Source organism: Podospora pseudocomata, chromosome 3 (assembly GCF_035222375.1).
Source record: "Podospora pseudocomata strain CBS 415.72m chromosome 3, whole genome shotgun sequence".
NCBI lineage: Eukaryota > Fungi > Ascomycota > Sordariomycetes > Sordariales > Podosporaceae > Podospora > Podospora pseudocomata.
The window spans coordinates 1,792,251-1,817,827 of record NC_085887.1 but is presented as its reverse complement, the minus strand read 5'-3'; the positions used below and the strand labels follow the sequence as shown (position 1 = coordinate 1,817,827).

At 51.0% G+C, this 25,577-nt stretch overlaps 7 protein-coding genes across 7 annotated transcripts; 4 read left to right on the top strand and 3 right to left on the bottom strand.

The window, feature by feature from the left end:
* Positions 1-1,761: 1,761 nt before the first annotated feature.
* Positions 1,762-2,496, bottom strand: QC762_305130 (uncharacterized protein; the record flags this gene model as incomplete). The annotated part of the gene is made up of 2 exons (XM_062888809.1): positions 1,762-2,441; positions 2,478-2,496. The coding sequence occupies 2 exons, from the start codon at positions 2,494-2,496 to the stop codon at positions 1,762-1,764; spliced, it is 699 nt and encodes a 232-aa protein (XP_062744723.1).
* A 3,495-nt stretch (positions 2,497-5,991) lies between these two features.
* On the bottom strand, positions 5,992-7,385 carry QC762_305124 (uncharacterized protein; the record flags this gene model as incomplete). Its single annotated transcript, XM_062888808.1, is given in 3 exon segments — positions 5,992-6,721; positions 6,936-6,983; positions 7,000-7,385. 3 exon segments carry the CDS (start codon positions 7,383-7,385, stop codon positions 5,992-5,994), a joined length of 1,164 nt encoding a protein of 387 aa, XP_062744722.1.
* A 723-nt stretch (positions 7,386-8,108) lies between these two features.
* Positions 8,109-9,452, bottom strand: QC762_305120 (uncharacterized protein; the record flags this gene model as incomplete). The annotated part of the gene is made up of 2 exons (XM_062888807.1): positions 8,109-8,469; positions 8,572-9,452. 2 exons carry the CDS (start codon positions 9,450-9,452, stop codon positions 8,109-8,111), a joined length of 1,242 nt encoding a protein of 413 aa, XP_062744721.1.
* A 556-nt stretch (positions 9,453-10,008) lies between these two features.
* On the top strand, positions 10,009-12,122 carry QC762_0053220 (uncharacterized protein; the record flags this gene model as incomplete). Its single annotated transcript, XM_062883520.1, has 4 exons — positions 10,009-10,293; positions 10,357-11,396; positions 11,612-11,763; positions 11,942-12,122. Exons 3-4 carry the CDS (start codon positions 11,750-11,752, stop codon positions 12,120-12,122), a joined length of 195 nt encoding a protein of 64 aa, XP_062744720.1. The 5' UTR covers positions 10,009-10,293; positions 10,357-11,396; positions 11,612-11,749.
* A 1,705-nt stretch (positions 12,123-13,827) lies between these two features.
* Positions 13,828-14,391, top strand: QC762_305115 (uncharacterized protein; the record flags this gene model as incomplete). Its single annotated transcript, XM_062888806.1, has 1 exon — positions 13,828-14,391. The coding sequence occupies one exon, from the start codon at positions 13,828-13,830 to the stop codon at positions 14,389-14,391; it is 564 nt and encodes a 187-aa protein (XP_062744719.1).
* A 2,520-nt stretch (positions 14,392-16,911) lies between these two features.
* QC762_305113 (uncharacterized protein) lies at positions 16,912-17,226 on the top strand (the record flags this gene model as incomplete). Its single annotated transcript, XM_062888805.1, has 1 exon — positions 16,912-17,226. The coding sequence occupies one exon, from the start codon at positions 16,912-16,914 to the stop codon at positions 17,224-17,226; it is 315 nt and encodes a 104-aa protein (XP_062744718.1).
* A 5,424-nt stretch (positions 17,227-22,650) lies between these two features.
* On the top strand, positions 22,651-24,775 carry QC762_305110 (uncharacterized protein). The gene is made up of 3 exons (XM_062888804.1): positions 22,651-23,157; positions 23,442-23,572; positions 23,650-24,775. The coding sequence occupies exons 2-3, from the start codon at positions 23,447-23,449 to the stop codon at positions 24,535-24,537; spliced, it is 1,014 nt and encodes a 337-aa protein (XP_062744717.1). The 5' UTR covers positions 22,651-23,157; positions 23,442-23,446; the 3' UTR covers positions 24,538-24,775.
* The last annotated feature ends 802 nt before the right edge of the window (positions 24,776-25,577 follow it).

Genomic DNA, 25,577 nt, shown 5'->3' with positions numbered 1-25,577 from the left:
AAACATGGGCCCTGTCAAAAACACGAGATCTTACTCGGTCAGATCTTGGCTGTCCTGACCGTGATTGTCATGAGCTGAAGGGGATCTCATTGGCTCTGGAAGCTCATCCTCTGTCACACCCCCCAACTGAGAATGTCTTCTTGTCCCGTCCGGGGCGCCAGGTTGGCCTCAGGGGCACGTCTCCAGCTCACCTCCATTGTGGATTCATCGGCCCTGTCCGATGCGTGACCTTCGCCAGCCTGAGCGGCCTGGGCGGCCTCAGCCGGATTCTCTATAATATGCAGTTGTGCATCCGTGTACTTCTTTCGCTTTCGTTCCGCCTCTTTCTTCACCCCAAGTGCCTCTTCTTCTGATAGCCCATGTGAGAAATTGAGGGTCAGAGATATGAGGGCAAATGATGGGTGAGGCCTGTTGACCATGTAGATACAAAGAAAAAGGGGTCTCAAATGAGCGTCAAAATCTATGAAATGTATATCCCAACGATCCCTAGAAGGACTGAAACACCGGGGTACGGGCCGAAACTGCTCTCCTACATCTAGTATTCTTGCATGAAGCCATCAGAATACATCAATTCCATCAGGGTGGTGTCCCTTGTTGAGGCTGGCGCCTTCCAAGGACCGGACCAAAAAAAAAAAGAAAAAAAAAGGGTTGTTCCATCTCGAAGAAATTGCCAACTTATAAGTTTGGAATAAATAGAGGATAACCGTCACCGGCAGAGTGTGTATCAGGAGAGATATTATATACGATAGAAGGCGCGATGCTTCGTCCATAATCAACAGGATCAAGGAAGCCCTAGTAAATACTGCCATTAATCCCACATGAAACATACACTGTCTACATGTCCGGCGTGGCTAACGCTAGGGGGCACGATGAACTTTCCCCCTTAATCAACCCCAATAAAAAGCGCCACCAAACACGTCTGCCGTGTGCATAACCGTTGAAAATGGGCCTCCGAATCCCAATATCAAGGCACGGTTCTGACCTTATCCTCACCCCGACTTCCATAGCTCGCCCAGAATTGACATGCTCCCCAATGTACACTGATATACCAACAAACGCCTCTAACCGTCAATATCACCGTCCCCAATCCTCCCGCGGAACATGCGTTCTGTCGAAAAACGCTAGATCCTCCTCTGTTAGACCGAAGGGGAGTCGGTCAGCATCGCCACCAATTGGACTATTGGGCCTGGGTGCCTGGCTGGCGTCGAAGGCGCTCCCTTCGCTTTGCTGGAAAGGCTCGGACGGCTGGTTGACCTCTGCGGCACACTCTTGGTTCTCCGGAGCAAGTAGAGGCATAGTAACCTTGTCGATGCCTTTCCTGAGAAGGCTCGGACGTCTCGTTGACCTCAGGGACATCCCCTGGTCAAGGCAAAAAGAGCATCCTCCAGCCTGCAAAGGTGTCAGTCCCCACAATGAGAGCCACAAGTGATATATAGTTAAAATCAATGACAACTGATTAACATTAAAAATACGACCGCGAGGAAACTGTCAAAGTCATAAATTCGAATGCACTTAGCTAAAGAGAAGCCCTTGGACCCCATCCTCTCGACCCATCCGAGGCCAAATCAAAGGCTTTCATAAGTCGGCATGACTGCAATATCTCCCTCTCCTTTCCATCCCATCGGTTCAGATTATCCGTCACTCCTCACACTTAAACCCGTACTTGTAATGCCGCAGCCGCAGCCGGCCATCGAGCAGCTGCGGTAGTTGACAATAACACGCAGCGTATACACGATGAGCGCCACAAGCACGACATACAATTCACTCGCCACCAACAGAGAGAATCCCATCCTCCCAAAAGCAATACTGGGTGTCTTCAGAACCTTTGGCAAGGTCATCCACCTCACACTCAACGCCAAACTTGAGCTGCTCGTCCGTCAGAGGTTCCTGGACTTCATTGGTCATCATCTCAAGGTCGACAACCATAACCTTGCCGTCAGTCAGATGGAAGTTATCCAGCTTGGCATCATCCTGCAACAACCTGAAGCGAGAAAGCGCGGTAAGCGCCTGGCTGACCAAGCGGCGGAACTCGTCCAGCTCCAGCATGCCCCCTTCAGGCGCAGCCAGGCATGCACCACCAATGTCCGACATGAGAAGCGCTGGCGTGTTGTCGTACTGGAGTTCGCCAAAGAGCCTTGGAACAACAATTCGCTGTAACGGACGCAGTTTCGCGTAAGCCGCTTTCTCGGCTTCAAACTCTTCCTCCCAGTTCTTCTTCTGTTTTTTGAGGATAAGCTGCGAAGGAAGAGTCCACTCGGGAAACAGCGACTCGAACCAGGCCTGTATTGTGCATGGTAGATAGCCAAGTGCCGTTAGTAGAATGGACTGCAGGAAGCTGGCCTGAAGGCGAAGACGGAAGACGTTGGAGTGCACGTGGTTGACCCGAGTAGCGGTCGCGGTGAGGATGCGCGTCCGAAAGCGGAACCTCTTACTCGTTGTTACTTAAAGGAAGAGGGGATAAAAGGAGGAGTGCGTACAATCGTCTTTGGAGGCCATATTTTAACGCGAAAATTCGGTCCTGGTTTTAGTGGCCCGGGAGGCCGGCGAGGTTGAGGTTGGGGGGGGAGGGGGGGACGGCGCGGCCGCCGAGGATCGACCCTGGCCGTGGCACTACTGGAGGGTCGTTGTTGACGAAGATGATGGTTTTTGGTTTTGTAATGCATATCGGAGGGGATAATGGGTCGTGAGGCACGGAAACTGAGAATCAAGCTTCGGTCAGGAGCGTCTTGAGAACAACAGCTTGAAGGACGTGGAAGGTTGCCTGGGATGAAATGGCACAAAGGCAACGTTACCAGGGGGATTTGTTTCTTTTGGGGGCTAGTCAACTGTACCTTGCCGTCGCCAGGCAATGCGCTCCCAACACCAATCATATTTCCAGCCCACAGGCCAAGGGAGGTCTCTCTTGCCTCCCTCGCATCATCTATCCTCCGCCGGCTATCACCAACGCCCCATCCAGCACATAAAGTAGTGTCACATTCACCTTCCAATGACGTATAGTTCTTCCTACTTTTCACGCGTTAGACATTTACGAGTCCGGGAGCCGGGTTAGAGAGCAGTACGCTGCAGGAAAAATAGCTTGTCTTTTTGCTTTCCTGATTATCCGTCTCCAACATGGTCGCTTTTGGTCTCCCTTGATGCAGCAGAAGGGAGATAAGACCCATCCCTGATACTCCCAGAGGCCACTGTCGGTCTCCCACGCGGCGAAATCCGGGTCCTCTTCATGCACGCACTTCATCGCTCCGGTGTAGACATCTACCACGCGGAGCGTAGTGTGGCTGTTCACGCGCGGGATCACCCAGCAGTCCACCCGACAGTTTGCATCCTCGATATCTGCCTTATTGAAAGGCCTGGAACTGAAGAAGGAGGAGCGTCTCGCCGTCGAAGCAGTAGACCTGCGGGCACCGATATTTGGCGGCGTTCCTGAGGTATTTTGTCCAACCGTCAGTCACATGCGTCACTCATCTCCAAGGCCAGCGGGGACACCCACCGGCGGAGTTCTTTAGACAGCCTTTGCTGGCCTGGGATGGAGTTTATGTTGCCCGCCTGCCAGGAGCCGGTGCTTGATAAGGTTCGTTTTCATCTCGCCTATCGCGAGGACCGTCTTTGTTTGTCCATCCTTCACGCAATACATCGAGTCGACCTCCTCGGGGATGCTGCCCTCCTCGACGATGGTGTGCACGATGAGGTTCCCGATGGCGGGATAGCGCCGCGCCCAGGCCTTGTCGCTCTGCGTGACGTACCTGGGGCTGTGGACCGGATTCGTGGGATGCTCTTGCAGAAGCCGATCCACAGTGATAGGGTCGCCCATGACGCTGGGCTAGGTGGATGGCGTTGATGCGTGCGGAAGGGAGGAGGTCGGGTCTGGGTGGGGACTTGGGAGAAGGAATCGTGCATCTCGAGCGATGGGCCTCACTCGTTATGTGCAGACATCGCCGACATGACCCAGTGAAAGGGTCGAGTCTACACAGTAGACGATGCAAGTGTTGGGCGGCAACCTGCGAGCCTTATCTGCGTGGCCACAGACGCAGCAGGGATGGGGAGGGCAGACTTAGGCCAATTGGTTAGTGAGGAGGTATTCTAGCATATGAAAAGAAGCTTTTGTCGGATGCGGGCAAGGCCTTCCTGGATGTAACGTTGCTAATACTCTAGAGAGGCAAAGAGAAGGCAAAAGCTTCAAAATCGCGGGTTGAATCTCCAGCCTTCGTTCAACTTGTTGCAGCCTGCCAGGAAGAGAGGAGAAGGAGGACAGGAAGAATTGCTGAGGACAAAACAGTAGAAGCATTGGCTAAAACCAATCGTGGAGAACAATTGTCACACGGCAAAAGCCAACCACTCGCAACCACCACCAACAACACTGTCGATACCACCGCAAGGAGGGGTAACTACACGTTGTGAACCAGTCGTCAAAGTGAGGCAGACAATCAGAAGGCATGATGGTTATCAAAGGAAGCCCACTGGCTCTGTAAGATATCGGAGGACTTGGCAGCGGCCTGATGCCAACAAGGGCACGGGCCAGGCAAGGGAGGATAAAATACGCGTTCAGGATCATCAAGACTGTATTTCCTTCTTCTTCTCGGTATCACAGACCTTCGAGGCCATTGAAGATTATAAGCCTGAATTGAACCATGAAGTTCCAAGCCCTGATATTACAGCCCTTGTCACAACAATTGACATGCTGTCTTGCCAGGCCCACAGGGCTGAATACCTCTTGTGCCTAAGGCATCTTTGGGACAGGTTACCTACCCTGTTTCGTCCAAGGTTATTTCCCTGATGATTGATATAGCTACGAGTTAGCTGCTTTAGCCTCTATATCCTCTTAAAGCTAATCCAGTGGCCCCAGTCAATCCCATCCTTTTGCTCCTTGCCTTTCTTCCCATCATTTTCTTGGCGAGCCCTATCCATAGTAACCAATGAGGCGCTGCTGTGAAGAGGGACATTGCTAGAAACAACATCGTTGCCGACAATGGGGTCATTGCCGATAGAATATGGGTTGGCAAGATTAGGAGCTCCGTGGACAATAGGGGCGTTGTTGGTAATCGGGTTATTCCCAGCAGCGGCAGCGCCTTGAGTAGGGTAGTTCTAATACCCTGGGAGTCGTAGCGAAGTAGGTAAATCGCAAATGCAAGTGTTGACTTTTGAGATCGCAGCTTATAAGACATGCAAATATGAGAGATACGACTCTGTCGTCTGGTGCAAGAGAGAGAAGAAAGACCGACCAGTTGCAACACGGGAGCACCAACTTACATGACTTTCAGCACGATCTCCATGCGTCGATGCGATCCAACGCCTTCTTGATTAGAGCACTGAGAAAATAGAGAGAGGTATTCAAATTACATCTATGTACATATATTCAAAAATTAAGCAGACCTATGAGGACCCGACGTCAACATGCGCCAGAGAACCTGCCCCCCACCCGCTCCCATTGAGTGAGAAGTCCGCAACACACCAAAGACATCGCTTGAGGTCTAACACATCTCACGACCACCGCGCTCATACATATAGATCTGCATGTGCTGCAGAAAGTCCAGTCATGCCCGACTCCATACCCTCCATCGCATTCCAGGTTGCCATTCATCGCCACACCAAATATTAAATCAATCATGAAAAACACAAAGAAACACAACAAAAACGAAGCAGATTCACATCCTACAGAGGATACAATAAACAATCATCCCATTGACTTCAATTCAAACACTACTCCACAATGCTAACAATCAAAACCTCATTTCGTCAGTCTCGGCCCCCCCCTGACCGTTCCCCTGCCAAGCTTTACCAACAAAACATGAACAAGCCCTTGTGCTTAGTCATCCGCCACCAGCATTTGGTTCCACTGTTGACGTCCTCCCAACGCGAGGCAGCGAGGCTAATCCCAAAGACACCATTTTACATCTCTGCTGCAGTGGTTTCCGTCAGGAATCAACCCCCAATCCGCCGCAGCACCTTCACTGCGCCGAACCTCATCACCCCCTCGGTAAATTCAGCCGATCAACTTCAAGCCCCTTGTGTACGAGAAAAGGTCCTCGCAACCCTCCAGTGAATCTCGTGCATCAAATGTTCAATCTGTGAGATGGTGGCAGCATCTCGGTTACCCAACGGTCCCCCCACAAACCGCAGGCCCAAAACGCGTCCGGTGCGCCATGCTTCGGTGTAAAGAAGATAATGTAGGGTTTTGATACTTCCCCGTTGGAAAGCATGATCAGGCTCGTTGAACTCGGGTTCTCGAAGGATTCTCTCAGCAATCAACCTCGCCAGGAATCTGCATCGCGCTTGTGCTAACTCCCTGCCCATTGCCACGGGGGTAAGCTGTTTCCCGAATGCGGTATTTTGCGGCAAGGCCTCGGTGGTTACCAGCATGGCTGCAGCTTCCGCCCCTCGGAATGCAGCTTCCTTCATGAGATTCTGACCAACTCGAGCCCCGGCCCCAGAACACCCAGGGCCACTTATGACGGGTTGGTTGATATTGTTGCTGTGGACTGGTTTGGCCTGCTGGTTGCCATCGGTTGGGGGAGTCTTTCGCTCGTTTTGGGCGACTGTGTCCTGAACAGCAGAATGCTCGCGGTGCAAGGGCTCGCTGACTGCGGTCAGGTCTGACTGTGGGGTTGCAACAGCTGGATTTTGAACTTGCTGGGGCAAGATGAGCTGCTGCTGATCCCTCGGAACCATGTCTGCCTCAGGTGATAACAGGATCGAAATGGGAAGGCCCAAGCCATGCATCTCAATGCTTGATGAACATAATTATATGCTGACATCTTATGCACACCTCACACGGACACGATAACCAATGTCCCAAGTGTTTTAAATCAGGATTCATATCCGCTATGACAGGGGTTTCCGAGAGAGTCTGATTCAATTCCTCGAATCCCACACCACAAGACTCCAATCTCAGGTATCCTACTAGGCAAAACATCCCTCTACCTCATACCAACTCAACTCACCTCGTGACCCTCCTAAGCACCGGCGTACCATCAACCCGCGGCCAACACCTCCCCCCCCCGTCATCCCCCCCTCGCCTCCTCCGCAAACTTGATATTCTGATCATCACAAAACCACGGACACCACACAAAGTTATCTGGCACCTCTGCCGACTTCACCTTCTTGAACTTGTGGACCAAGTCGGTGAGCTTGTGCATATCTTCCTTATTTCCCGCGAGAAACCCTCCAGCCCTGGTGTGTGCTTCATTATGAGTCCTACAGCCAGACTTGACTGACCACCATTCGTTGGTTACAAAGCGGGAGTAACTGAAATCTTTGGGAGTGTCTTGGTCTGGGACTTCCGTTTTGATCAAGGTCTTCTGCTGGTTCTGCTGAGGCATGGTTGAGTATGTGAGAGCTGAGGGTGTCTGCTGTGGCTGTCGGTGATAAATCCGCTGTGGCGGTCGAGACATCCCGGTATTTAGGGATTGGTGATGACATGGTGGACGGCGTGAGGTCTTGTGTCATCTGCTGTTGTTGGTGACCTATGGGAATGGCCCCAGTCAGGTACCTACCTACCCATCATTCTGTCTCTCGTGGATGACGGGAAGGCATCGTCATAGTCAACGCTTGAGTCATGTCAAGAACTGGAGTCTTTGAATGCCCCTGTTGATTCCGACGCCTCTGTCGGGTGATGGCTGCGGCTGGCAACAGCTACCTAAGTGGTAGGCGCAGCGTTAGGAGTTTGACTACAGGTAGGTACCTACTTATAAGCACCACAGCGGCAGCAGCGAAGTAGACGGTGAATTCAAAGAGGAAGATCTGGAGCTTAAGGGCTACTACCAAAACCTACCTATGCCGCGAGGTAGGCGTCCCCTCGAACGATTCCATGGCGAAGTGCAAAGGGGATCTGAAAAACACCCTCATCAACATTGTGGACCTGATCGACGCTCGGCGGATGGCAAGAAAGTTGAGGTGTGGAATTACTTTGGGGCCTTCCCCGACCACACCTCCAAAATGAACACCGTATCGACGCACGCGACTGAAACAAGGATGGAGTGTATTTGGCATCATTAGTGCGGCGTCTTCGTATCTAGAATCCGTGTACACTCATTTGATATCCGCAAGCGAACGTTTTGGAAACTCGAGGCTCAAGGCATGGGAGCCAAAAGGGTAAAACAAAAACCAGACAGGTATCAACTCTCCGTTGCTCTGTAGTCCACCACTGGCCCGGATTGACGCGGGTCAGTATTTTCCATAGGGCAAGATGAGCGGATTCCTCCTCGGGGCTCCAAGTCAAGACCTAAAGGGTTGTGAGAACACAGTCCCCTGTAATTGAACCGCTGCGTGTGAACCCAGGGGGACAGGGAGTGGAGACGACGGTGTTGATCCGCGCGGTCAGTCACGCCAGCCGACTTGGTCTCTGTAAGCGCCCCAAACCAGATAGTAAAGATTGCCTCGGTAAATACCACGAGCTCTTGTGCTTTGGTTATATCCCCAATTTCGGAAGACGCCGGCTCCATTACAAGGAGAGTAGCAAAATGTCCAGTGATACGGCTTAAGCCACGTTGTTTGATCCGGTCACTGAGACGAGGGCCGCTCTCCCAATAACGTCCCTCACGATGCTGAAGCGCTCTCCCAGACAATCCATGGGCATACTTGGTGGCTGAACCAATGTAGACGTAGTCCTCTACTCGAAGCGGGTTAAGGCCGGAGCCCCGGCCACGCTTGAGAACCCACGCATAGACCCCGAACAAGCTGGTATCCTGCCAAGCCAAGCTCCTCCAATCTGCAGCTGTGGGCGGCCTGGGGGCGGCCAAGATGTGCTTCACCGGTGTCGGAATTAACGCGAGAATGGTTGCCACCCATGCTTCTGCCGATTTGGCGCTTAAGATGGTTCTCCATTGGGTTGTAGCGTCGCCCTCCTCCAGCAGTCGGTCGATGATTTGGCACATTCGTGCCTCGAGGATGGATTGCTTTTCCTTTCCGAGACCTTTGTCCAAAAGCGCTGCCGAGAAAGAAACGGCGTCGTTTCCCAGTTCCGCACTCTTTTCCTTTGCCATCAACCGTAACTGGTATCTAACGGCTCCTGGTCCTCGACCGATTTGGCGTGCGATGGATTCGATGTCAATTCTTCGGCGGTTATTGGTGAGTTTGATTAGGTGCTCCTTCTCCTCATCCGACCATTTCCCACGTTTCCGCTTCCGCACCAGACTCGCCAGCTCCTTATCTTCTTCCACCATAGCATCAAATACCATTCGGGGGCGCCGCGAGATATGATCCTCCAAGCGAAAGACATCAAAAAGCCCATAACCTTGCTGTAGAAGCCTTCGTATTTTTTCTCTCTCCGCCGGAGCGAAGGGGCCGTCTCCATCCTGTGGCATACCGGCTGTGTGACTAGTACGATGACGCACTGTCATGTGGCCATGATTCCACCTTCCAAACGAGGGAGAAGCCAGCAAGGCAGTAGGCTTTCGAAATGATGCTGAGGAGATGTAACTCTCGCAGCCTAGTTGGAAAGCCCTTAGGAGGGATGGCATGTTTGAGGCTAGGGGGGGGGGAGTGTGGCAAGGGCTGTAATATCAGGGCTTGGAACTCATGGTTCAATTCAGGCTAATAATCTTCAATGGCCTCGAAGAGCGTGATGAGGAAGAAGAAGGTCTAGGAATACAAACAGATCTCAGAGACGCGTACTTATCCATCGTCAGGTGGTCCGTGCCCAGTGGCCTCAAGCCGCTGCCAAGTTCCTCAATATCTCAGGTTGGCCAATATCATCTTCTTAATAACCGCGAAGCCTGTGATCGTCTACCTCACTTTGACTACTGGTTCACAGCGTGCAGTTACCCCTCTTTTCAGTGGTATCGACGGTGTTGTTGACCGTGTTCACGGTGGTTGGTCCGTTGACGTGTGACAGGGAGGGGGGGTTGTCGAAGGCTGACGGGACGCAACTACCTACCTACTGGTCGAACTTAAGACGGTCAGCGCATAACTCGTGACTCATGCTTTCCAGGTATTGTGGTTGTGGTAACCTCGCTGTGGCTGAAAGGCTGAACTTAAACATGCCCGGGCGTCTGTGTGCTCAGCTTAAAGAACACTAGCAAATGGCGTACACGCCTATCTCTCAACAACTTGTGACTCCGATGATGTGAATCACCACCGGCCTGGCTCGCAGGGAAGATAAATATCTCTCCCGTCGCACATCCAACTAGGCACCTAGGTAGACCACAAGTCCACAACTTTGAACTATCTTCTAGCGATGCCTCAGCTGCTAATGATCACATACTGCACTATGAAATTCTCAGCTACGCCCCTCATCTGAATGCTCCCTTTCCACCATATGGTCAAGGCTGCGAAGCATGAACACTGGGAAGGGCGGAAGCGGTATACCAATCTGCTCATGGTTGTTCTGGAACGCTCGGTCAGCTAATCACTTGAAGTGGTCAGAGATACCCTCATGTCTGATTGAAGATCCTCCACAGCTTTCACCTCAAGGGCCAAGTTAAACAGGACGGTAGCCATCGCCCTCGAGATGGGGGTCAAATGAAGCCTGGTATGGAGAAGTTGTCAGTGATAAGACACTGTTGAAAAAGCAGGGGCTTAGCTTCAGATTGGCGTAATGAACGAGATCAAACATCAGCCATTCATCACCGGAACTCGGCTCAAGAAAAAGCCGATGCCATTGCAAGGAAGATGAGTCAGACGATAGACAAGGGAAATGACCACGAACTAAAAAAGACAAAAGGTTGCGAGTTATTCGACATCTTTGATAAGAGAGGTAGGAATGAAGCTGATGTGATGGTTGAAGTGGTTGGATATTATGGGTGAAGTCGGTCGGTCGGTCGATACACGAGTTTCAGCCGGGTCGCTGCGGTCAGAGGGAGGAAGAGGAAGAGAAAATAAGAGTGCAAACTTCAGCGAGAAGTAATCCAGCAGCAGGAAATAAGTGGGGCGCCGGAGCGGTAACAGATAAGAGAGATGGAGGAAAAGGACAAGAGGGAAGATATTGCAGACGGGTTCCCTTGTTTGACCCCTTTTTCCACAAGACTATCAACCTCCATCTTCTAGCCCATGAGGTGTATCTTTCATATACCATTGACCTCTGACTGATGGCGGCTCACCTTCCAATACTGCAGTAGAAGACTGGCGGTGTTCCCTGTGCTCTGATGGCACACCTTTTGTCTCTTCGAAGGTTGCTCCATACCCACGCTGACCCTTCTAAGTGCCAATAGCCAACTAATGCCATAACACTCGCCATTCCTGCATCCGCGCTCACCATCACATCTTCTTTCGACTCTGTGGTGTATCCAGAAGTTTGACGTCCCCCAACATTGACCCCTGAGTCGCGGGCAAATCAAACAACCTTGGAAGACCGGGGAAGATCAGGCTTACCAATCCCTACAGTCACCCCGAATCCCCTCAATATCTGGGATGCAGAGCTCATCATTGATATTGCTGAAGGGAGGTCAAGGGGTCAATCCTCGCCGGTAACATCTTCCTTATTGTCAGAAACGTCCCTGTGAAGCTTCAACGCAAAGGAATCGGCCAACAACTGCCGGGGGATCTCGGCGAACTCACTGGCTTCAGAAATCAACACGGAGGGGATGAGGACAGGCAGCTGCTGTCATTGAGGCTCTTCGCAGAGAGATGATGGCTTGGTCATATAGGCGCAATTACTGATGCAAAAAGGCTCGTTTCGAAGAGTCGGGGCAGGTTGTGGATGATGATATGAACACCGCGCGAGATCAGGGATTTAGACAAGATCCCCTCAATTATCGCATCACATGACTCAAGCAGGTTCCCAGCATGCCTGACTCTAGCCAGCTGGGTAACCGTGACAATGCCGTCAGTCAAGTAAGCTTTTTCCCCTCATCCCATCTTTCTTGAACTATTCGTTCCCATTATACAAAATCGACACCAGCATACAACCAATCAGACCCCTCACACCCTGAACAAGCGAAACGAATATGTCGACTTTCCCGAGAGAGATTCACATGATATTGACAACGCCCAAGCTGAAAATGCTGAATAGTAGCGAACAAATCAATGAGGCTTTGGAACGAGCGTTTGCCCAACCGAACGAGTGGCCTTATTACGACGCGGCAAGAGACAAAGCCTGGGTAGCGAGAAAGTTATGGACTGATAAGGTTATCACAGCAGACGCCACATGGGAGCAGGGCCTCTCGGACATGATGTTCATGGATAACGTCTAAAAGGAGGCCTTGCGACAGATCCAGGTGGATGAGGGAAGGGGGGGTTGGGTGTAGCTCTACGATTTGGAGTTGGGGGGCGGGGGTTGGTAACTGTTAATTTTATTGGAGGCTTGGGGTTGTTTGAATAGTGTATCATCACTTTGTAGGATAATGGGACGGGCGAGTTTTGGCATGAGCTTCTGGACATAGTTTCTTGATGATCACGATGTGTCCTCGGTGCCTTGCGCGCCTCTTTGACTCAAAGACCATGATGCTCATGCGTTTCCTGTTTGGCTTGGCTTGGTCAGACGTCGGTTTGGTTTGCCTGATGTGTTGACCACCAGAGTCATAGAACAGTCACCCAGCCTATATATCAATAGTTCGTTGGCCACTGGTACGATGGCCGGATTCATCACTTTTGGTGTCACCTGTGGCCTCGTCACCTCCTGATGGGAGAGTTTGTACGTTGGCGTTCGGGGTGATGTATACATTGATATAAAGTACCAGGCATTGAATGGGAGCTGGGAAATGAGGATGAATCCGAATACCTTACGTTACCGCGGGGAAGGGGGTCTAGACCTCCACGGATCTTCAAGGATTAAGACGACTGCTAGAGGGCCTGTATCGCATGTAACCTACTGTAGGGAGTGTTGAACCATGGGACCAGTTCGACATGATTTCTTATCAATGCTTTCTTGACACACGATGATCCCAAGCTTCTCGACACTCCACACGGAAAGGCAGGACTGTATCAAGGCTTGTTTGATGTGTACAAACTCACGAGCATGGAAGGTCTCGGGGAGAGCTAGGTTATCTGACGGATACTGGATGCCGCACATTGCCGCCAACCTCCGAGGTGCAATCCCACAATACGTACAAGTCCTTAACAATAGTCCGCAATGGTCAAGAATGGCAAGGAGCATTCTGTTTCGGGTCTGCCAGCACAGGGCAACTGCCTGAGCGTGTCGTCGACGACGGCTGCTCTGGCATCACCAACAGTGGCATCGTTGCTAGCCACGGCTTTCTGAGCAACTCTCTTCGACTTTTGTCAGCCGTTATATTCCACTTCCCTCAACACTTCCTTGCGACTTTCGTGACAAAATACCTTCAACTCTCCGAAGAAAATATCTTCGATTGTCCTGAGCAATTCATTCGAATTTTTGGAGAACTTACTCTTGGCTTTGCTTGGACCGTTACCACTGCTTTGCAGGTCAATACTTAGCTCTGTCTCCTGCGACAAAAGCAGCATACCAACATGTCTGGGTTCAACAATACAGGCACCGGCAGTTCTGGTCTGCCCAAGTAAGTCGTTTGTCCCTATCATCTGAGCAACTTCCCCGCGTTTTCCCTTCATTTTCCTCAGGGTCAGGAAGTCAAATACCACCGGGCTTTTCTCTTTGAATTTCTATATTCACAAGATTATTTTATATTTGTCACACATAATTCAAATCACAAATCCAATCAACATGAGAGTAATCAAGCTAAACAATCCTACCCAGTTACCCTCACGGTTTTTGCTACCTCTGGATACGACCAAACCCCCCTCCCTCCCCCCCAGCGCGGACAATTCCCCAAATGCCTCAAGTCAACCATCAGACTCCTGTCCCTAACCACCCTCAACCCATCAACGCGGAGAACCCATCAGCCCTGCAAGCTCAGCACCTCAACCTTCTCTCGTCAGTCAACGACGGCGCCCACGGAACTCCTCGAAAACATTCACAACACCATGCGTCTCCGCCAGCGCAACATGGAGACCGTTCAGTACCTCGAGTCTCAGGCTGAGGAGATTACCCCTGGTGTTCGGGTCCATAACGGCGCAACAGTCGACGAGCTGAACGCCGTCATTGTCCGGTTGAAGAAGCCTCTCGACAACGCCATGGCGTCTGCTCGCGCTGCGGAGGCGCTTTTTGACGAAACTTTTCGCATGGTCGAGGGAGGGATTGCCATGCATGAGCAGATGAACAAGAACCAGCACGAAGCTAATGCCGCTGCGGATGAAGGGCACAACGAGCATGACGCTCCACAGCAGCGGCGGGAAGTTCAGCCACGCAGCACAGGGGTATATACCCGCAAGAATGAGCTCCTAGTTCTCCTTGAGGGAATGCACATTCCCGGCAGAATCCAGGGTTTAATTGATGCTTTGGGCCCTGAGCCCCCTGCTTGCTCAGAAATCAGCTTTGAGGGCATGGGCGATGTGGAGGCGGCGACGAAACAGGCTTATCCCGAGAGGAAGAGCTACACGGATATAATATTACACATCAAAAAAAGAGATGGGCTTTCCCTGTGGTAGGGCGAGTAAGCAGGAAACCCTTCCAGGTTGAGGAGGAGACTGATGGAGAGAGGACAGCGATGACTGGTTGTTGTAGAGTCGTGTAATAAATATCAAGGGGAGATGTACGATAGTGTAGAGATGGGGGGTTAATGGAAGGGAGTGTAGGATATTTGGTTTTCGTGCTGACTTGTTAGTACCTGTGATTGTTGTAGTGGTCCTCAAGGGTTTGTCATTGTTATTGTGAAGAGTGCTAGACACTCACTACATGCCTAGTTCTGATTATCTTACGTATAAGATGCACAATTATCAAGATCTTCGCCTGATACCTATGGCTTTCTGATCACCCCGTGTAGAGGATCCAGCGTTCATATTGCGCGGAGCTTCTGGCATACATTGAGTGGGCAGACACTACACCCTGCCCATAATGTGAGGCCTACTTTTTGATTATATATACTTGAATTTCAGCTTTTTAACTTCTCAAAGCAGATCACCAACCTCCACAAAGCTACCGCCGTCACTGAGGAAGAGCCAGCGAGCCTTAAATCTCACAACAATAGACCTTGCAACCTCATCAACAGAATCCAAAAAGAAAGCTCCTAGCTCTTCAGTTGGGAATGTATATTCCCGGGGGTCAGAGTCCTCGGCTTGTTCGCTGGTTAATGACGATGGAATTGATGCTCTACAAGCTGCAGCAGCAAGGGCTGAGGCTCAAAGGGCCTGCAAAAGCTACAGCAACAAGATACTTCATATCAAGAGAGAAATGGCGATCGCACCCTCGCGAAGCACCAAACGCTAAGCGTTCCGGGGACGAGGGAAATGGAGACTGAGAGAACTGGAGGGAGTAACGGCGAACAGACGCCTGGTCTGTTCTGGAGAGCTGGGCGCGGCGAGAGAAATGTTTGGCAGAGAAATTATGAAGGGCTTCGGTCTTTTTGGCATTTGACTAAGTGGTGTATGATTAGGTAAGGGAAGGAATGTATCATGGTTTAGTAATATGGGGGGTAATGGAGTGATGTGCAGAATGATTGGTTTTGATGTTGTTCCGTCAATATCTGTGATTGTTGCATTCAGGGCTATCATTGACATGTTAAAGAGTTTTAGACATATTATACGAACCTATTTTTTCGATTACTTTATATAAAATGGACGCTTTTTAAGACACTTCGCCTGGTACCTCTGGGCTTTCATTGCCCGGGGTACATAACATAACCGGTTTGACCGAATGATAAGGTAAGCCAGAGCTGTGAGAGCTCAGACCACCACCGTACACAAAAGCTGGTCAGACGGGCAAGGTCCTCAATCTCCTCAAGCTGCTGGGAATACAGGGAATGGGCGACGTCGAGGCGGGAAGAAAAGAGGTTTATTCCGAGAAAAAAAGATGTACGGACAAAATTCTGCACATCAAAAAAGAGATGGGCATTCCTGGCAGCAGTTGGGGAAAACGCAAGTGCTTTCACATTGGGGGGGAGCCGGATGACGCTGGGCCTAACTGAGCCAGGCCTGGGTTTACCGGTTGTTGGAGAGTAGGAAGAAGGGTTTGGGAGGGGAACAGAGTGGAATTTGGTATTGGGGACTGTACCTGAATAGTTGGTTTTTGTGCTGACCTGTTAGTGCTTGTATTGATCCTCAAGGGTTGTCATCGTCATTGTGAAGAGTGCTAGACACACTACATACTGTCTTCCGATTATTCGATATTAAGAAATTCTCCATTTTCAACCTCGTCTAACCTCACGCCCCCTTCAGGTCCCTGAGGGATGTTCAATTTCAGGGTGTACATGACCCTCTCATTCCGAGTGATTGCCCGATCGTGAATGAAAAGTCTCAGAAGCCTCTTGAACGCCTGGGAACGCGAGTAATCGCTACTCCGTTGGGCCAAATGCTACGCGAATTTACCTCGGGGATTGAATTATCGTTAAAAGGACTTGAGCTGGAATGAGATGGTTGTGCCCTGAGGAATGTAGGTGTTTTCGACGTAGGTCCTGAGTCTGGCCTTGACAACTTGGCCACGATGTGGGCGCCGTCGAACGGTTGAAGCCGTACAACTTTATCTCCCCGTCGGTGGATTTCAAAAAGTTAAAACAACAAGAGGAAGATGAACCAGTTCAATGATTCAGGTCTCAACCGTTCTGGCGCTCCCAGGTAAGTGTCTCGATCTCCCCGGCCTTTACAATCTCTAGGCAATTATTCTTGTTTTCCTGCCAAGTCGTAGAAACCAAACCCTTCCCACCCCTCTCGATTCAATCAGAATATCGATCGATTTACCCAAACTTTTATCTCTGGGGCTGGAGCATAACCTTCGTAAAGGGAGCAAGACTTAGACTAACAATCATCTACAGCAATCCTTCTACCACGAGCCGGTCCCTGCCTTTTAGCCGCGCAGAACACCATGTTATACGAAGCTACACTTGACGCTTTGATCTTAGCACTCCTGGAATATTCTGATCTTGTACTTCTTGGGCAAGCCAGCAACAAGTTGCTATCTGGATCTGGGGCACGAGAACCGCAAGCGAGTAATTCCGTGCCACCTGGATAACAAGAATGACAGGCGATTCACCCGGTGCCACCTGTGCAAAAAGAAGATCACGTAAGGTACCTTACACAACCCTATGCCACCTTTCTACGATTGCAATGGCCCAGTCGCGCCCGATCATGCGCTTCGGCAAGTCGCGCAATGAGTTCTGCAAGATTCTCTTCATCGTCGATATGAACAGCGCAGTGGACGATGTTGCCAACCAGATTGTCCGTCTCTACCAAGAGCTCGGAAGAAAGAAAAAGATGACGAGTCAACGATGGAGAGATATTGACAGCTGCTGTCCGAGAAGCCCCCGATGTCGTCGAAACTCGATGTCTTAAACCTGACGGCTAAAGCGGCTCAATTGGTAAAAGATAAGGCCAAAATGGACAGAAAGAGCTGGAGGGACAAAATCCTTCGTTTCAAGGACCAGACAGGATGGCAGAGAGAGTGAAAGGGGCCAAAGTAAGAGGAGGCGTTGCAGCGGAGGTGATGAACAAGGTTTGGTGTGAAGTTGAGGGGGTGGGTAGTCGTTTCGTTTCTAGGAGACTGTGTCAACGGCACCTACTAGATATTGGGGGTGCATTTGTATTATAAATATCTATGAAGGTGACAATTACCGAAGGGTGTATAGTAAGATCAATTTCCTGCCACGTTATTCCTTACCCATATCCACCTCTCAGTGCCACAGTCAAACTGTAGTATCAGCCAGCGAAAGAAGACCCAAAGTTATCACTAATCTTCCAATTTAGACTCTTCTTCCTGCTCCTCCGCAACACCTTTGGGTCCCTGTCGATAACTCGGCCGCCTGAACCTCGCGCCTCTCTCTTCCATCCACGACCTCTGCACTGATGCCACCAGAAGGGAACTCATACCACCAACAGCGCCTGCAAGCCCGTCGAGCCGCTCGATTTGTCAACCTATCTCGCCCGGGCGGATCCGGATATCATTGCAACTGAAAAGAGGATGGAGAAGGAGAAAAGGATGCAGTCACTGAAGCTCTGCTCGCACGCGGGTTCATCAAGATCACCGGATTGTCCCGCCGCTTCTTTGAGAGATATGGCAATGACTGTCAACCGATTGGATGAAGCACAACCGACGCCTCATAGACTCACGACGGTTAGGACTAGGGTAGGAGGACCTCTGATAGCTTGGGTAGAGCATTTTCCGACAAGGTCATAGGGGCAATTACCACCACACCAACTATCCCCTTCACGAGAACCAATCGAGGACCAAGTCAAAGGCTGTTGCTGTTGCTGTTGATGACTCTCTACCTGTTATAGCAAACAAGCAAGAGGCTGCTGGTCCAATCGATCAAGATCAAGAGGTGAAGCGTGCACTCCAGGGCAATGCCAACCAACCCAACACAGGCGTCACAGTTGCTGGGCCCCAAAAACAAGTAGGTAGCCTAGTGATTGTTGAGAGATGATATTGAAGTCAGAGCGGTCGATGAGACGAGACGGTTTTGACTTATCTTGTAAGATGAGCCTGTGAGACGAGCCAAATTGGCCTTAGTTTTGCTCAAGCCAAGTCAAATCCACCCGCCGGCTCGTCCCACATCTTGCAAGCCAGTGAGATGAGCCAAATCGTGATGGCCTCAAGCCAAATGGAGGCCCTGGGCCGGTGAGCTAAGTCAAATCGAGGGCCGTCTCATCTCAACTCATCCTATCGACCACCCTCATTAAAGTTTGAATTTGGTTAGGAATCAAGTATTGGATTCTAGGATATTGTAGATTTGTGATGATCAGCGACACTGCGGTTGGACCGATGGTATTTTCTGACATGTGACTGTGTGGGTAGGTACCTTATTGAAGCTTTTTGATGATGTAGATATATGTAGATAGCTCATTCCTTGTGGCATCGTCTCCAGGCTTAGGGAAAAAAGGAGGGCATCTTGGCGGATGCATCCTCAGAATTTTTACCATACCATCTACGACCCATTCCACCCAAAGTCGTCCGCAGAGAAAGACCCATCCGCTGTCTCGGCGCAGTAGCACTAAGGTCATGAAACCCATCATCACCAGGGTCGGCACAGCAAAAGCCAATATGTCCAAATAGGGCACCTGAGGATCAATTCCGCATCTTCACCGTCAGAGTCGGCCTTTTTCGGCCGGAAGGAACTGGATGACACCCAAACACCAGCGAGTAAACGCTCATATTGAGCAGCCCGAGCGCACCAGTACTCCCGAAGACGAAAAAGGCCGAACTAGAAGAAGCCAGAGTCTATCTCTGGGAACTTGAAACCACCTCCACAACTCCGGACGATATCAATTTGAAACTTCAGCAATGACTGCTCAGGCCAGTGCCCTGGAATGGGCAGGTTTTCGGGACGGGGCCATTATATATGAATAGACATCTTCATGGCAGCAAGCCTCGCACCCTTCAACAAGTCGTCTATGAGAGCAGGCGAACATTTTGACGTACTTCAGCCGACCTTTCAACCAAACCATCGGCAGAACCCCTTTACCGCACCATACAGCTACCCATCAGGACCGTCTCCCGAGCCTCAGACGAACCTTCACAATTCCAGCTCAAAGACAGACAGGAGAAGATTCAACACAGGCTGGGGACGCGGCAGCAAGCCCAGACCGGCCAACAACGAAATCATACCCGCTTCGAACAACACCAGTCAAGATTTTCTCTACCTACCCCCTGAGATCTACCGACAGATTGGCCAGTAACTCACCAAGAGAGATGCGATTGCCGAGGATCATCACTTCCGCGCGCCTAAGCCTGAGATGAACCGAGCACTTCAAGACGTGAGCCAATTGACCGGCTGGGGCCTTCTGTATGATCATCAAAGCAACATAGATGCCGTGGTGGATCGGACCAAGAAGACAGCGTCAACAGACGTTTTCACCAAGAGCTTCTTGGAGCACCACTACAACTGTCTCCGGCCCTGAGAAGCACAAGATCCAGGATGGACTTCGTTAGATACTCGTGCTATTCCTACTTCCAAGAAGCGGTTTGAAGTCAGTCAGTCTGGTCCCTGTAAAGCTGGTCAAGAAGCAGTGCACCAAAGGGAAGGTATGTTCACCTCATCAATAAACATCCTCTCTATATAGAAGAGAACCTGTACGGAGTCCCCTATTCATCTTACCAACACCCCCCCTGAATATAAGATTTAACTATCTTGCGAAGTATGATTATTAAGGGTTAGAAGATATTTGATAGGCTCTAAACGATAGTTAAAATATATTGAAAGATGATCAAGAGGCCTTAAAAGATAGTTTAAGGGGTTTAAAAGATTGTTTAAAGGCTATTAAGATAATTGATAGGTTTTAAAAAATAATTTAAAGGCCTTCAAAAATAAATCATACTTTTATTAATTTTCCTTTAAGGCCTTTTACTATGTTATAGAAAAGGTAAGTAAATACGTTGGGAGGGGGGCACTGATAAGATAAATAAGTGGCTCCGTAAATGTTCTCTCCTCTATATAGACTCATCTTTACAATTAACCAGCCGGTACCTGCCATCACTCCTTACATCTCACTCCACCCCTTTCCTCCTCGCGGGACATCGTATTACCTTCCATCCCGAAACGAACACACCAGGGCTCTATTGCCAACCTCTCAGCTTCCTACTCCACAGGTAACAGCAAGAACAAAGTAAGCCTGCATCGTCAGGAAGTCCTTGACCGACAAACTCAACCATCGGACACAACAAGAGGGCGCACCACCCCCTCGCGGGTCAACATACCAAGACGCACAGCCATCGGCCGCACCAAAGCAACCGGCTACACACCAGCTCAGGCCCACTATCAACCAGACAAGCTCAACTTTTCGGCGACTGGAACAAACCGTGGAGCAGGCGAATGTCGTCTTTGCCCATACAAGCCCTTTTCCTACCTATCCTCCCCAACCAGCGGGAGACCCTTCATCAAGTGCACGATCTCCAATCTCCCACTTTTCACCACCAGCTCCCAGGGCGGGCAAGACACATTTCAAGAAGGAGGAGCTCTGTTGGCCTTACAGGTTCTTGTAAAAGAGATGTTATCATGCAGCTGGAGTTAGAGATGTAAAACATATGTATACCCCCCTTTCCCGCAGAGCCATCTTCAAGCCGGAGCCTGTTCCGAGACGTATTTCAATTGCTTGAGAATGAATGACCGGCAACATGCTACCTCTTGTCGTCTCCGGCAAAGGTGCCAGGATACTGCTGGTCTGGCAACAATTCCCGTTCCTGGATTTGAAGACGTGTGTCGAATATGCGCAATGCGTCATATCCCTGTGCGTAATAGCCGCACTGAGGTACAAAGAGGGTAAGGTGATTTCGTGGAATACGAGATGGCGATATGACTCTGTGAAACCTGAGATGGTTGAGTGAGAGTGACCCCAACTCATTTCAAGACCAGCATTTGTGTTGGTCTCACAGAGCATTTGTGGGCAGTTTTCATGTCTCAGCGCCTTTGAGAAGAGATTTTGAATATGCTGGGCCTGAGCATGGCGTTGGAGCAATAATCGCGTGTATTATCTCAAAGTTACAACTCGAACATCTCATCTCAAGCTCAAAGTCCCCTCACCCAAAGTATCAGACGAACTGTGACGTCAGGTTCAAACGGTCGGCCGAGTCTCTTTTTGCGCTCTTGCTCAACCCTCACGCTGTGTCTCACAGCAGGACCCATTTACTATACAAATAGATAAGAAAGTCATCCCATCCCATCTCAACCCATCCAGAATTCCCTCACCAGCCCCTTCACGGCGCAGGCCATCTCGGAGTGTCGCGGCCGAAGCAGAAAGCTGAAGAAAGCTCAACAGCAGCTTCTCTCGGCAAGACCCACAAGAGCTTCAGGAGTTGGACATGGGGGGCCCGGTCACTATTGGATGACGTCGGTACTTGCGGTGTCCATCGCCCCAGATGCCATCGACATCATGCGCGCAGGCGAAATGATGGACGGCAGCCGTACGTCTTATGCATGGAGCTGGCCGCCAGTTCAGGAGAGATGCCCAGTCCATACCCGCTGTCATATCGCCGCCTTGTCTGGAAGAGACGGAACAGCTCAGGGACGAAGGGTCATGGCATCAAGCTCAGAGCGGGCATAGGGCTGGTGGGGCACATGGAGGGGCAGGCATGGATAGGGTGGCTTGGCAGATGTTGTTGAGCGAAGCCCAGGCCACAGCCCTCAATCCTCATCAGATTCACGATAGAATATCATCAACTTCCATTGCTGACTTTAAATACGTACATACGGAATAAGGGGACCAACTCGGCCAGTCCGCCCAGCACGTGTTGGAAGTTGGGTGGGTGGCATGACTAGATTACTGGATGACTAGATGACTCTTCGCGGACCGACTTCTCGAACACGGAGCTCTCGGGTGGTAATCCGGACACATCGAGAACATACCTAGCTAGTCATCTCCGTAGAATGGGCAAACTTGGAAGTCCAATGGTCAAACAAATTCCATCTTGGTGATTGGCTCTCGGCGAGGACTACGGATACTCAAACGGCAATCATTGACAGCAGCTGGAGCATATACCGAGAGTTAACCGTGGAAGAGGTCCATTTTTAGCCGTGTCCGTCCGTTTCTTACCGGACATTCATTTTCGTAAACCCGATGACAGGTTCCGTAGCCCGAGACTGGCCTTCCGGGGTTGTTTTGGACCTGTTAGGCGAGTACTTTAGGACTCTAGATCAGAATGAGGCTCACGATGTGCATGGTGGTGTTGAGCTCAGCCCACCCACCCCCAGCCTGGCCGGCCGACAGAGCTAGATGCGCGATTTCAGACGACGGGAGACAGTCGAGAATTACAAACGTCAGTGTTACCGCACCCGCACGAGCGGCGGGTCGGGGACAGTTAGAGCAATACTCTGGCCGGGGCGACAGCTGTGACAGGTCCCCCGGTGACGGAGGTCTTTTCGCCAAGCGGCTGGCTGGTGGCGATGAAGCGAGCCATCGCCAATGGCAGGATGATACCTTGGATCCTTAGTTGATCCTCTAATGGAATTGAGTTTTTTGTCAGCGTGGGGTGAACAGCAAGTCTCGCACTATCTTTTTGAGCGGGCGGGCGACGGCGGCAGGGAGGGGTCAGTGATGCAAGCAGGGCAAGGAAGGATGGGAAGCACCACAGCCCACCACCACCTTCACCCCACCTTCGTGTGTGGTCGCTCACCCTTTTTTATGTCGCTCATGCCACCACCACCCGTCGCGTCTCCCCTTTCTTCTTCATTCTTTCCCCATCAACAACTTCATCTGCTAATCTCGCCGTATTCTCCTGAATTCGTCGAGCATCCCTTCTCTTCCACTTCTTCACACAGACCACACACACATCAGGTAAGTCCCATCCTCGAGTAAGATCAACTGGAACCCCGCACCTCCTGCCTCACCCCGCCTGCATCGGACCTTCTCGAGCGACACCAGCTCCCACCCAATGGCTGCCCGGTCCCGGACTAGGTGGCCAGCCTGAGGACTGGAAAAACTTTATTATCTCGCGTCTCTCCCTCAAAAGCTCTCTTTCCATCTCCTCGTCTCTTCTTCTCTTCGACATCTCATCTTCCTGCAATTCCCTGGAAACGAAACAGCTTACTCACCATCTCTCTCTCTCTCTCTACCAACAGCAAACATGACTGTCAAGGTTGGCATCAACGGTTTCGGCCGCATTGGCCGTATCGTCTTCCGCAATGCGGTTGAGCACCCCGACGTCGAGATCGTTGCCGTTAACGACCCCTTCATTGAGCCCAAGTACGCTGTAAGTAGCTAGCCGCCATTGCCTTTCCCTCCTTTTCCGACAGCATACTGACCACCACCCCCGCCCGCCCTTAACAGGAGTACATGCTCAAGTACGACTCTACCCACGGCGTCTTCAAGGGCACCATTGAGGTCTCCGGCAGCGATCTGATCGTCAACGGCAAGACCGTCAAGTTCTACACTGAGCGCGACCCCTCTGCCATCCCCTGGAAGGACACCGGCGCCGAGTACATCGTCGAGTCCACCGGTGTCTTCACCACCACCGAGAAGGCTAGCGCCCACTTGAAGGGTGGTGCCAAGCGCGTCATCATCTCTGCCCCCTCGGCCGATGCCCCCATGTACGTGATGGGTGTCAACGAGAAGACCTACGACGGCAAGGCCGCTGTCATCTCCAACGCCTCTTGCACCACCAACTGCCTGGCTCCCCTCGCCAAGGTTGTCAACGACAAGTTCGGCATCGTTGAGGGTCTCATGACCACCGTCCACTCCTACACTGCCACCCAGAAGACCGTCGATGGTCCCTCGGCCAAGGACTGGCGCGGTGGCCGTGGCGCTGCTCAGAACATCATCCCCAGCAGCACCGGTGCCGCCAAGGCCGTCGGCAAGGTTATCCCCGAGCTCAACGGCAAGCTTACCGGCATGGCCTTCCGTGTCCCCACCTCCAACGTCTCCGTTGTCGACCTCACCTGCCGTCTCGAGAAGCCCGCCAGCTACGAGACCATCAAGGCCGCCCTCAAGGAGGCTTCCGAGGGTGAGCTCAAGGGCATTCTCGGCTACACCGAGGACGAGATTGTCTCCTCTGACCTCAACGGCAATGCCAACTCTTCCATCTTCGACGCCAAGGCTGGTATCTCCCTGAACGACAACTTTGTCAAGCTTGTCTCCTGGTACGACAACGAGTGGGGCTACAGCAGACGTGTGCTCGACCTCCTCTCCTATGTCGCCAAGTATGATGCTTCTCATTAACTCGGTTGCGTCCCCGCGAGACTGTAGTTGGTGATGGGTGCGCGCTTTGTGTGCCCTTTTTCCTAGATGAAGACGACACGCTCGACTGAAAATGGGTTTGGGTTGCGTTTGGAGCCTAGGTAGCAAAATATACCATGAAGCTTTAGAAGTACATTTTGTGGTTTTCACTTGACTGTGATTGTGCGCTGTGCGAATTGGATGACGTCACGGTCCCGAGGATCCTTATATGTTGTCCATCTTTTCGTTGATGTTTGTCCGTGGTAGTATAAAAGATGCCATTGGTACGTAGCTGTAGAAACACATCCCCATCAGCACAGCATCTGGTGTTGTATCTTTTGAACCTCGATAGTTGAGGAAATCACAAGCCCTATGCCGGATCTTGAAGACCACGAACCATGGTGAGTGGAGGGGAAGGCAACGGAAGGATGATCCTTGCTTAGGAAGTCGAGACTGGTGTTGGAGCCATGATGATTTTTATTTCGAGCTTGGGGTCCAGCAGAGAAGAAACCACCTCAGATCACAAGTTGGAAAAGCCCGACAGGATTATTACATCAAGCTCTATTAAAATATGTACAGTAATCATCACGAAAAACCAACACCCTTTCTCCTTTCTCTCTTTCTTTCTCTTTAGTTATGATTTCTCCATGTTTGCTGTCTGCTTTGCCTGACCACATTTGTTGTCCACTTTGCTGTTGATCTCCTGAGACAACCACATTGATGTCAACGGGGTCTAACCCAGCCAGTTCATCCCGGTCATGTAAGAAAGCAGCAGACAGCACCTTCCAATTTTCCCTCCCCTCTCCCAACAACACCCCCCCTCCATTACCATCTTCTCTTGACGAACACACTCACACACACACACACACACACTCTCTCTCTCTCTCTCTCTCTCTCTCTCTCTCTCTCTCTCTCTCTCTCTCTCTCTCTCTCTCTCTCTCTCTCTCTCTCTCTCTCTCTCTCTCTCTCTCTCTCTCTCTCCTTCCTCGTTTTTCAGTGAGATGTCGTTGGCTATCATGACCACACAGCCATCGCCAATTTGA